Source organism: Habropoda laboriosa, unplaced genomic scaffold, assembly GCF_001263275.1.
Source record: "Habropoda laboriosa isolate 0110345459 unplaced genomic scaffold, ASM126327v1 scaffold982, whole genome shotgun sequence".
Lineage (NCBI taxonomy): Eukaryota > Metazoa > Arthropoda > Insecta > Hymenoptera > Apidae > Habropoda > Habropoda laboriosa.
This window is the reverse complement of record NW_017101050.1, coordinates 5,631-18,007: the sequence shown is the minus strand read 5'-3', so window position 1 is coordinate 18,007 and position 12,377 is coordinate 5,631. Positions and strand designations below refer to the sequence as shown.

The 12,377-nt window shown below is 32.7% G+C and overlaps 1 protein-coding gene across 1 annotated transcript; it reads left to right on the top strand.

The window, feature by feature from the left end:
* The first annotated feature begins 1,232 nt into the window (after positions 1 to 1,232).
* LOC108578000 lies at positions 1,233 to 5,613 on the top strand. Its single transcript, XM_017941243.1, has 6 exons — positions 1,233 to 1,404; positions 1,485 to 3,632; positions 3,708 to 4,025; positions 4,107 to 4,250; positions 4,337 to 4,371; positions 5,368 to 5,613. The coding sequence occupies exons 1-6, from the start codon at positions 1,233 to 1,235 to the stop codon at positions 5,611 to 5,613; spliced, it is 3,063 nt and encodes a 1,020-aa protein (XP_017796732.1).
* Positions 5,614 to 12,377: the final 6,764 nt, after the last annotated feature.

Genomic DNA, 12,377 nt, shown 5'->3' with positions numbered 1-12,377 from the left:
CATTTCTATAACTTACGTAGTTGACGAGGTACATATGTATAGACGAAAACGATATCGTACCATAGAGACCTACTAGAGACACTGGAGAAGTGGTCCTGAAAAGAAAACAAAACTAATTAATACATAAGTTATTCAAAATAATGTATCGTTATTCAAAATAATGTTTTAAATAGAACTCATTTGTTTTCAAGGGGGAAGTGATTTAGTATAGATAGTTATTTTGTCTGTATGTGGAGGCATGAAGGACATATGAAGGTCACCATTATTTTTTTAAATGGAATCATATAAGTTTTGATGAATTAATCGATGCATCTTTGTATTTTCTACAAAAAAGTATTAATCTATTTATGTCGAAAAGTTATTAGTTTAGGAGACATTTTAATTTCAATATGTATTGCAAAGTGATTGTAGTAATCTTTCGGAACAGTGGGCATCGTTACCACAAGTGGAAGCCGGAATGACAGTTTACAATATACATTACTGAGTTTCTTTGCTACTATTTACAACTGATCGTTTAAATAAGTGTTTGTTCTAGTTGCTACGCAAAGAAACATTGCTGAGATGTAAAACACTCGCTTTAAAATAAACATGTATTAATAAACAAATGCAGGATACCAATGGAAGTTATCCTTAAATAATTTTATATAGAATTATTAATTTAATTGGAGTTTATTATTTAACAAAAACATATTAACATATAATAATGCATATCGACGACGCTTAAACATTCGTTCCTTTCTCCCCGCTCAGAGTCTAGACGCGATATTTTGCAACAAAAAGAAATAGTAAAACATTAAAATACATTGCTAGTAAATTATTGTCATTATTACGTTCTTATTTTAAAGTTTCTTATTTATTTCAAATTTATTACACAACTACGAGTAAAGAACTTCAGCGTTCCACGGGCAACAACTCCGTCCAAATTCCCTAAGTATTTACATAACAACTGAGATTACATTACGGCCCCGTTTACACGGTAATCAAACAGCACCAAGCTATAGGGTTTTTGCAATTTATCCCCAAAAAATACATTAATGTTCTTTGTAATTTCAGGTTGGTAACACCAGCTCCAAAGTTTTAATTTAACCGGCGAAGGGGTGCTAATTCTCGGGTACGCCTGATAAATGATAGAAACAGCAATTTTAAACTGTTTTTCATTGAACCGTTACCGCGTATTAATTAGTAGAAAGTTAGATTCAATCGTGACGTTAACCTTCTTTATGTAAAACAAAATGTCTTTTCGGCAACAATATAAAGTGAAAACGTTTGGTTTTGGAGATACAGACAAGGGTCGGTTTATTCGCACCAAGAAACATGAAGAAACGCGTAAAACCCAAAGAGCTGCAACGTTTAATAAAAATAGAGTCATATCAAATTCTGCGGAAAGCATATCACAGAGCAAAGGTTTGTATAGAACAATGTTTATATTGGGTATATTATCTCATTGATATATTGCCACATTGTTACTTACAATTTTATGTCAGGCGTGCAGTTAGTCCCAGTAGTGGAGGATCGTATGACTAAGCTCTTAAAGTGGAAAGTGGAACGCGAAAGACGCAGAACGCTTGAACAACTCAAGAAAAAGCCACCCTTTGTTGTTGGAGTAGTTCATCACAAATTGTGTTCTCCAATTAGAAAAGATCATAGTGCTGATTCAATTATGACATGTGAAAAGACACGTAATCAGGCTACACACACACCTTTGTCATCGTTTAACGAAAGAGTTACAAAAGCAACAGAGGAAAGATTAATGAATAAAACACTTACAAAGAAAATAACAAAAGATTCCCTTAGAAATCCAAGTGTTACAAATAAGGAAGAAAAATGCCAGAAAATGGATGTACAAGCTTACACTCCTGCTAATTGCAAATTCAAAACTCCAACTGGATTGGTTCAAGTACCTTTATTTTGCACAGTAGCCATAACAAGTATGTCACCTGCTAAAATAAACGAACTTATATCTTCACCTTCAAGAATATCAAGGGCAAATAGAAAAACTGGTACTGCAGAATTTAACGTAGAACCAGTCATTAACATGGAAGGTGATATATCAACAAATGACAAGAAGAGTGATACTGATTATGCAGAAAGTAGTTCTTTGATAAAAGGTGCATTCTATGATGAAGAAAAAATATTTAATTCTTCTAATAATAATAGAGGCAATAATGACAATGAGATAAAATTTAGCGATGATAATACAATACATAACAGTAAAGAATATAACAAGGAAGTGTACAATAGTGATAAGGAAGTATTTTCTTCCTCAAACAATAACATATCTATGTCGTTAAAATCTGATTCTCCAAATGAACCAGTTTTCTTTTCACCTTATATAGTTTCTAGCCGTGGGAAAAGCAATGCTAGAAAAGAACAACAATTAAAACGTGGTTTCAGTCTTGGTCACTCACCAAGTACCGATGTTCCTACAAAAGATACTGTCATGAAAAATTTAAATATATCAGTTGAAGAAGAGGCACATACTGCACAATATTTTCAATTTCTTCTAAACAGAGAAATAACCAGATTAAATGAATTATGTAAAAAATGGACAGAAATTAAAGCAAAACCTGAAACTACAGAGGATGGAAAATATGAAATAAGTCAAACTATTGGCCAAACGAATTTGTTAATAAGCAAAAAGTTTGAAAGATTTTGTGGATTAGTTGCTGATTGTGAGACAGGAAAAGGAGAAATGTTAGTTACATGTAAAGATTTGCAAGGATTTTGGGATATGATGTATATAGAAGTAAAGAAATGTGATTCACAATTTGAAAAATTAGAGACTCTTTGTTCACAAGGCTGGAAGAAAGAAGAATTACCTGTTGGCAAATCCATTGCTAAAAAGAAATCTACTGTAAAAAGAAATGTATTCACAAAATCAAGTTCTATCAAAGCGTTTTTAGCAAAAAAGAAGCAAAGGATGTCGCGAGAAATAAAACATAATCGTGATATGAAAGAAGTTGAAGTTACAAATAATCAAATTCTGAGTAATAAATATGGAAAGGATGAAAGCTTTTATGTAAAATATAAAACAAGAAAGTCTATGTCTAGTACACCTAATCAAAAAGATTATGCACCTATGAAAGATGATAAAAGATTAAGTCCATTGCAAAAGGTACGTTTCTCTGAAACATTCAAGAAGATAAAGAGTCCATTAATCAGAATGGAAGTAAGTGAAGAGTGTGAAACACCAGAGGTACACTTGGATGATACAATATCTTATGTTAATTCTGATCAAACACCAGGGAAAAGTATATTGAAGCCATCAAAGAATGGAAGTGTAGCAGAATCTCATATGAAGTCAACAAATAAAGTTAATTTTGATGATCATATAGTTTTAAATGAAGTACCAATTGATGAAGAAACGCAGACAAAAATGGATTTGGCTGCAGCATTATCAAGAATAGATAGTTTTAACTTTGATAATCACGGTGAAGTAATAATTAGGGCAGAAAGAAAACTTATATTTAATGATAATAGTTCTGATGAATCTGAAGAAGATATTGGACATTTTAAATCGAAAAATTCTATAACACCATCTGCAACAGTATTACCAAGATCAGAATTAGTTAAAAATCTTAGCACACCTCCACCAAGGAGAAGTTTAAGAAGACAAAATACTTTTGATAAAAGTGATGAGATTCTACATAAAACTTCACCATTAAAAGAAATTGCTGATGATACAAATTTAAACACATTAAAAAAAGAATTACAAAAACATGTTTCTATAAGCAACAAACAAGAAATAATGAAACAGGATGAAAGTATTAGAGTTTTACGAAATAGAACTGTCACAGCAATTGGTACACCTATAGCTAAGAGGAAAGCCTTAAAAGAAATGTCTACTGCTATCCAAGAATCAGAACATAAGGAAAATAAACCTCTTTCAGGGAGAAGAAGAAAAAGTTTTATTCAAGGCAGTATTAATGAAGAGAATAAAATGAATTTACACAGTTTGATTGATAACACGTCTTTAGAAGAAAGTAATGTCAGGAGAAGATCCACTAGAAATGTCAAATTTTTGGGTATGGATATAATGGATGGCCAATAAACTGATATGTTACTTTCTTCAAATGCAATATTCGAATGACTATATTTTGTTACAGAAAGTGAGTATAGTGATTGTGAAACAAGCAAACCGGTATTACCCATTACTCCGCATATTAGAAGGAGTAGGGCACAATCTAGCGATAGAAAGACGAGGAGTATAATCACAGAAGACCTTATTTCATGGGAAACACCAGAGAAACGTAATTATGTTCTTTGTTTTTTATGTATTTTAATTTGTATGAGTCTAAAGATGTTATATTTACATATGTTTGTACTTGAATTTCAGCTTCACAACGGATTAGAAGGTCTCAAAATAAAAAAGTACAATCTCTAATCTAAAATTTAACCTTTTTTGTTAAAACATGTATGCGTAATTTTTAATAATTATATAACTTAACAAATTCAGCGTTTACGACCTTTTTGTTGTTGGAAGTTTAAAGTGTTGAAATTTTATTTAATTTATTGTAACTTACTATTTGATTATTCATTTTGACAAGACTTCATTTTGAACTATGCTAGAAATGATTGAAATGTGGAACAAAATATATTTAGAAATGGCAATAGTGTTTGTACAAAGTTTGTACAGAGAAGGCTTGGAAAAGTGTGGATGTTGTAAAATAATTTTATTGCTGTATAATATTGTACAGTAGTGATAATAGTGTACGTATTAATAAAATTTAATCACTTTTATAATATAATATCTCTTTCACAGTCATTCGTGAAAGCTTCATATGTTCTACAATTAAGGCCGTTTTTATTAAATCGTTAAAACGCGATTCGAGCAATTCGAAGAAGATAACGAGCTCGAGCCACGCTCAAGGCCGTTTGATGTCGACTTAAAGTTCGTTCTTTCATTACAGTATATTTAAAAAATTTGTTTGTGCCTTGATCGTTGACAGCTGCAGGTTCATTTTTACCAATATGGGAATTAATATTGAGCAGGAAATGACGGAGATTTAATATTATATAGCTTAAATGAAAAATTGTAAGCAGAAATTTTGAATATCGTAACACCCTACACATATATTTAGGAATCATTTGCTGATTACTCGAGAACCAAACTTATGGATTTCGATGATATAGCTCTTTAAATAGGAAAATAAGTATTCCAATAATAAGAAAATGGAACAAAGTAGTTATTTTGATATGAATCAAACAACTATTGTACAACATTTTGTACTTAGAATTGTTTGCAGAATCTGTTAACGCAGCATTGATATTTTCTTGTTACATTCGTAAATTCTCCTAAAATTCTAATGTAAATACAATAAGATTTAATGTAAATACAATCATCGATTTTGCAATACTGACATTTAGGTGGAACAAGAAGAATCGACTGGTTGCAATGATGCTGCAAGTTTCTGCGGTTTGAGAGATAGAAAATATCCTGATGCACGTGCCATGGGATATCCGTTCGATCGTCAGCCTCGTGCTGGTGTTGAAACTTTGGCTCAGTTCCTTACTGGAAATATGGCGGTAACTGAAATAACTGTTCGCTTTTCAGATACAGTTGTACCCAGATCAAGAACCGGAGGCATGGGAAACACGTTAAACTTTAATTAAGGGGTTACATCACCTTGGCGCTTGGAAAAATAGGTATAAAAATAAACTTTTTTTTTTATGCTGCAATTAAGTATATAAAATGATCCTTATTTTACACATATATATAGTAGTTTTATCAACAATTTACAATATTAACGATTAAAAAAAATAGAAAATGGCGGAGATATAAGCTGATAAGTAGGAGCCTCTTTTGAAAATCCTTGCTGATGGTGTACTTGATTTCTCTGTTAGGCATCGTCTAAAACATAATAAATAAATTTTTTCTTATTTAAAAGGGTAATAGCTAAAATGTGACGAAGGAAAAAATTAAAAAAATTTTTTTTGTAGAAATGACAGCTGTTTGAAAAAAAACTCGAATTTGCATCGAAATTTTGAGTTTAAAAAATTTATAACTTTCGAACATGGCACCCAATCACCAAAATCCTACGTCACATTTTAGATAATATTATAGAAAATAACTGTTGTAAATTTTAACCAAATCGGTTAAGTAGATCTTGAGATATCGTGTACACCGTTTTGAAAAAAGTAGTTTCGAGAAAAACGCAAAAGAAAAAATAGTACGACGTCAGCGTCTTAAAACCAAATATTTTTTTTAATTACCTTCAATCTGCGATTCCTGGACCGTGCATGAGGTCTTCTATTGTTGCCGTGATGTCCTCCGCTTCCTTTTGAGCAGCTCTTTTCAATTTCCTAGCCTCTTTTGTCTCCTGTTGAGCTCTTATGTTGGCTATGAATATTCGTTGTGAAACCAAATTTTCGGAAAATTTCAGCGTGCTTAGGCCAATTTCAAGATTTAGTAATTGCATAATTTTTAATACACTAGTATATCCATCATTAAATATACTAGCTGCAATATAAGATGCAATCTCAACAATTTTTGCACCACTGTAATGTACTTTTGGAGCCATAGACCAAATAACAGCGTTTAGACTTTCGTTGTTATTTTGAGTGTATCCTTCTAAACAACGTTCTAATAAATCGGTATCAGTTAATCTATCGTATACCGGTTTAATTACTTTTTGGACAACTACAGGAATTGGATTTTTATGCTTATAAGAATCCAAAGTTCCAGAGGCTTTTGCTTTCTGATACGAACACCAGGTATCTTCGCCGGATGGGCAGTTGTTATGTTGTGGCTTTTCATCAGTGGATATTTTATGGTAATAAGTTGCCCATATCGCATTTTTCATTGTTTCAACTGATGTATTTATACTCCTTCTAATGGCAAGACCATAGTAAACTGTTAACTCATCAATAAGTTTGGCTGTCAATTTCCCTCTGCCACCTATACCAGGATTATCTTTTTTTACTTTGCGTAATTGCGTACCCATTCGCTTTTGCACGTGACCTATGCATTCCTTTTTTCTAACAAATAAATTTTGATATGGATTAGAGTCAACAATTCCTTTGTATGTCTTACTGTCTCCATCGCCTACGTAATTACCATATCGGACGTTATAAAGTGTTTCAGATCTTTTGAACATTTCTACAATACTATCCACTTCCATTTTTCCAGCAGACCCATTGTGATTGGCAGAACATTTGTCTGAATGTTTATTTTCCCACTCATCATACTCCTCAGTACCTTCAAAATTTTTCCAAAATTCGCAAGTTTTACAGTATGAACATTTTACTATAAGATCAAGAACTTTTCCTGAGTAAAACGATATAAGAGTAGAAATGCCTAAAAGGGAACAGTAACCGCGTTTCAACCAAGTTCCATCCCCTGAAACGGTGAGTTCTTCTGCTTTTTCTAATTTTTTTGACTCTTCAACAGCAGTTTTCATAGACAATTCACAAATAGTTTTTGTAGCAATGTGAATGTCATTCACAACTTTATCGTAGAACGAGTGGAAAATTGGTTTAGGTAAGTCCATGATTCCACAGAATTTCTCTATTCCTGCTAAACCGATTCTAAGAAGTCTGAACGCAAAAACTAATCGTCTATTCACATCATATGCTTTACCACCGATAGGAGGACATGAGTTTATTAAAACTGGTTCACATTTAGCACAATTCACCTTTAGTTTAAAACCAAGACCACGAACAGAAGTTTCGGTAAAGTTTATATCACCGCCGCACTCTTTACACTTTACCACTTCACTTATAGCAGAAAAAACAGATACAAAATTAATTAATCGGTACCCGAAAGATGCATTTACATCAAAATTAACGGTTTCACTGCTCTTTAATTTTTTAGCTGATGTACTGGTGCTAGCTTCCTCGTTTTCCATTAAATAACGATTTATCGGTCGTTTCTTCTTGCTCCGACAAGGACGTCCAACTGTTTTTCGGCTGCCTTTTGTATCTAAAACTACTCGTTTCGACATTTTAATAATAGTTTTCTATTAAAAAATTAAAAAATATGATTTCCGTAATATACACGTGGCGATATGCACACTACTGCGTCACAAAACTAACTGATTGAATGTTCTGTGAGTCTAATAAATATAAACCAGTTCCAACTTTGCGTACCCTATTCTATAGTATAATATAGAAATATACTATATAAAGGGGGTCCGATATTTATGACAATGAATGTACCTGAGTTACTTTTAGCTTCCGAAACTCTCCAAAGGAATAATGTAATATCCTTTGTCAAGGCTTTGGGTTCTCGTAACGGTCCGATCGCTACCTGAGGTTTCGGGTCGACTCCGAAGCGCTCACTGATAATTGCTATAACTTCGGTAATAGTTGGAATTTTGGAATGATTAAACGCTTAAAATATTCTTAGAAGTATAAACAATTCATCTAGGCAAAAAAATAATCGATTTTTTGAAAATTTCAAGGTGGTGTAACCCTTTAAAAGTGATAGGATTGTGCTTTCAATTGTTTTCGCCGTGTGAGTCGATCACGCCACTCTGTCATCCATTTTAATAGCATCCGCAACAGCGAATCTTGTGGTCATAAACAACCACCTAGTCACGTATCAGAAAAGTAATTACTTGTCGTTCATTACTTTTTGGTCTATTTCGATTATTTAACGTCGAAATTATTAATTGCTTCTTGTTGCAATAGTTTTTATTAGACTATTTCAATATAATATATTGAACGATATCTGCTTATATTATAAGCAGAATATTCACATAAATTGCCACGTGTATCGATGAAGGCTAATTGTTCCTGTGACTTGGGGCATGCTGTTTATATTTGAACTGTGAGAAATAGAGTATTTTGCTAGACAGGCAAAAATATCAATAAATACACATTTTAGACATATTACACCTAAATATTTATTTACTCAGCTTTTAATTCTCTCTTAATTTCCGGAAAGAAATACAGGATGTTCCATTTAAAAAAATCGTGGTGACCTTCAAAACTTTATGTACAAAAGCAATGTAGAAAAAAACAATTATTGTAACATTGCAACCCCTTGAAATCGTGAAACTTCTGTTTCATACACTAAGGTAAAGGTATCAGTAGTTGACCATGTACCAGTAGTTGACCAATTTTTAGAGAAACATAAAAAATAAGGTTTTTATAAGTGATACACTTTTGAAAAAAATGCACTTGACATGCCAAGAGCATCTATCGGTTAAATTTCAAAAGAATTACATGTGACGGGAAGTATGCGTAGTAATAACGGACGTCTAAATCCATTAAGGTAAGTAATATGCCTCTATATTGCTATTTCCTTAACGTTTCTGTTAAGAACAGCTGTACGGTTCAGGTAAACAGATCCATACGTTGCGAACCCTTCGTGACTGAATTATTTACTTATTAAATTCTCACAGCGTTTTCTAAGTGATAAATGCAACGTTTTTGTTATTCTAACCACAAAAAGCAATAGTTTATTGGGGGGTCAAATTCTGAATCTTGTTATTCTAAGTTTTTAGAAGTTGACCGGGGTGGTCAATTACTGACGTGAGTTATTTAAATTTGTTTACGATTTATAATGTATCCATTTTGCATTTAACTTTGTTAGAAGTACAAAATATAGTTCTAAATTTTGTAGCATACTGCATTTTAGTGGATGACCGCATGGTCAACTATTGACTGATCCACGGTCAATTATTGACTCCGTCCAGTGTCCACTTTTTTAAAATAACCATGTGCGTGATATTATAAACACCACCGGAAAATTAAAATGCATTTACTTAATTATTTATTTTAGAAATTTATTTATTTATTTAAAAAAATTTTTTTTTATTTATTTTTATTTTTATTTCATCCATGGAAATGTACAGGCGATTATGGAAGTGGCCAAAAAATTGGTATTGTTACATAATCTAGAAGGCTTGAAGAGTATCTTCAGGCATCGACTCTCGCTATTTAATCACAGAGCAAGTGGTTAGTATTGTTCGTGTGGAGGATTTCTCTTAACTGGTCAACTACTGGTACCTTTACCTTATTTCGTACAGCAAATAGCTTACGAGCAATCAAGTCGTCAAGTTAGATGAATCACCCGGTATTGTTTTTGTTTTCTTTTAAAGATAATACATATATTTTTGTTGATCTTAACCTTAATAAATAAACGTTATTAATAAAATTGTATTCTATTCCATTAGAAAATGAAATATTTCACTGAAAGGCAACTGTTATTTCTCCAGAACAACTTACCCCAATGCGATAACAACTTGCCCCACTATGGGGTAAGAAGTTCCGCTTCGCCGTCTTAGAAATAAATAACTCCCTATGAAAAACTAATGACAATATGTTAAATATAAGCTTAGAATCTTAAAGTACAATAAATTTAACAATAAATTAGTCAATAGTGAAGAGAATAACTGCATTATTTCCCGGTCGTTTTTTATGTTTTCACAAAATTGGAACGTTTGGCCCTAGTCTCCCCTATGTATGTTATGTTTCATACTTGGCACAAATTTCAGACACACCTATGGCGATCTCTATCAATATACAGTATTGTGCGAATTAATGTGAACACAGAGCAAAAATCAGTTTTCTGATAATGGCAACGCTGTTGTGTCGATTCTGGCAATTGTTTTGATGCAAATCACATAACCTCATATTTGTTATTATATGAGCGTCGAAAACACATGCCTTGCGGTATATCGTACATTGCTTTTTGGGAATTTATGTTATTCTGAACCAGTACGCGATCAAATTTCAGTCGGTCGTAATTGTCTGACATCATGGATATCACGCCGAGGAAACGGGAAAAGATCATTACGCTTAGTGAACATACACCAATGACACAGAGAAACATTGCAAAGGAATGTTGTGTCAGTTTGGGTGCTGTAAATAAAATAATAAAACAGAAAAGGGAAACAGGATCCGTCGAAGTGCAGCGAAAGGGAAAATGTGGAAGAAAACGGAAGACTAGTCCTCGAGATGAAGCTTTTCTTTTGCGAGACAGCAAATTGCATCCCAGAAAAACCAGCTACGACCTCCAACAAAATTTAGAAAAGGCTGGTGTAAAAATTTACGACTCTACGGTGCGCAGAAGACTCTTGGAAGGTGGGAGAAAAGCCATAAGGCCGCAGAAAAAACAACTCCTGACTGTCCCTATGATGAAGAAGAGACTAAATTGGGCCGAAAAATATGCCCATTGGACAGTACAGGACTGGAAGAAGGTGTTGTTTTCAGACGAGACACACTTTTTAATGCAGGGCCAGCGCTCAAAATTCGTTCGTAGGGGTGCGGATGAAAAACTCACTGCAGCTCGTATTGTGCAGTCAGTGATACATCCTATGAAGAAGATGTTCTGGGGCTGTTTTTCGCACTCGGGACCAGGCACTCTTGTTCCAGTAGAAGGCATGATGAACAGTGAGAAATATAAAGCAATGCTGGAAGAACATTTAGTTCGAGAGCTGGAGAAAGTCCAGGTCAACGACGACGCAATTTTTCAACAAGACTCAGCGCCATGCCATGTTTCCAAGTCTATGGTGAAATATTTCAAGGACAAGAAGATTACCATTCTGGATAATAAAAATATATTAAAAATCACAGACATGTATAATATATAAGTCAAATTAGATAATGACCTAGATTGAGCATTCAATAATGTTGCAGCAGTTTGTCTTTTTTCAGATCCCCTTTCAAGAATTTTGTAAACTTCACTTTTATTGTGTACTGTTACTTCTTCTAACCCATGAATAATTACTGCACCTTTCTTTGATGTATCTTCATACAATCTATTCAATGGGCATTTAATATAGAATTCAAAAATGTGTCGCAGTATAACTAGATAATTAGAAATTATACATAGTTTAAATATTCTGTAATATGTACCTTATTTTAGATGTATCATCATTAGGTGATAAAAGATCAAATAAATCTTCATTATAAAGTTCTAAAAAACTAACTCTAATTGTGTATTCCTGTACTTCCAATAATTGCATCTTGTCAAATAAATGGCTTAAAGATCGTGGTATTATACCAGCAGATGAATCCTATAATTATATAATTGCATATAATATTGTTATGTGTTATATTTTAATATTATAGTATCTTTCTTTACTTTAATTTTCAAAAATATGTTTACTAAACTTTCTTTAAAAGATGTAATGAACATTATAAACACTCAAAATGGGTAATCCTTTTCTTTTAAATACGCAATACACATACAAGTACAAGGAATGTTGTTAGCAACATATTAGATTATATATTACATAAATAATTTTATATAAAAGAATTATTACTTACACTTTGCCAATGCAAAGTTGAATCACTGTTGGTTCCTTCTATTGTAAATGTTTTCCCTGCACTAGTTTGTCCATATGCAAATACTGTACAACTGTATCCAGCCAAAACTTGATCCAATAATGGATTAACAACAGTATTATAAACTTCAACCTGTTAAT

Excerpts from the sequence above, each read along its gene's own strand:
- LOC108578000 (XM_017941243.1), top strand. The coding sequence starts at position 1,233 with ATGTCTTTTCGGCAACAATATAAAGTGAAAACGTTTGGTTTTGGAGAT. Across the intron at positions 3,633-3,707 it reads ACAAAATACTTTTGATAAAA|AATTACAAAAACATGTTTCT; the intron begins GTGATGAGATTC and ends CATTAAAAAAAG. Across the intron at positions 4,026-4,106 it reads TAGAAATGTCAAATTTTTGG|AAAGTGAGTATAGTGATTGT; the intron begins GTATGGATATAA and ends ATTTTGTTACAG.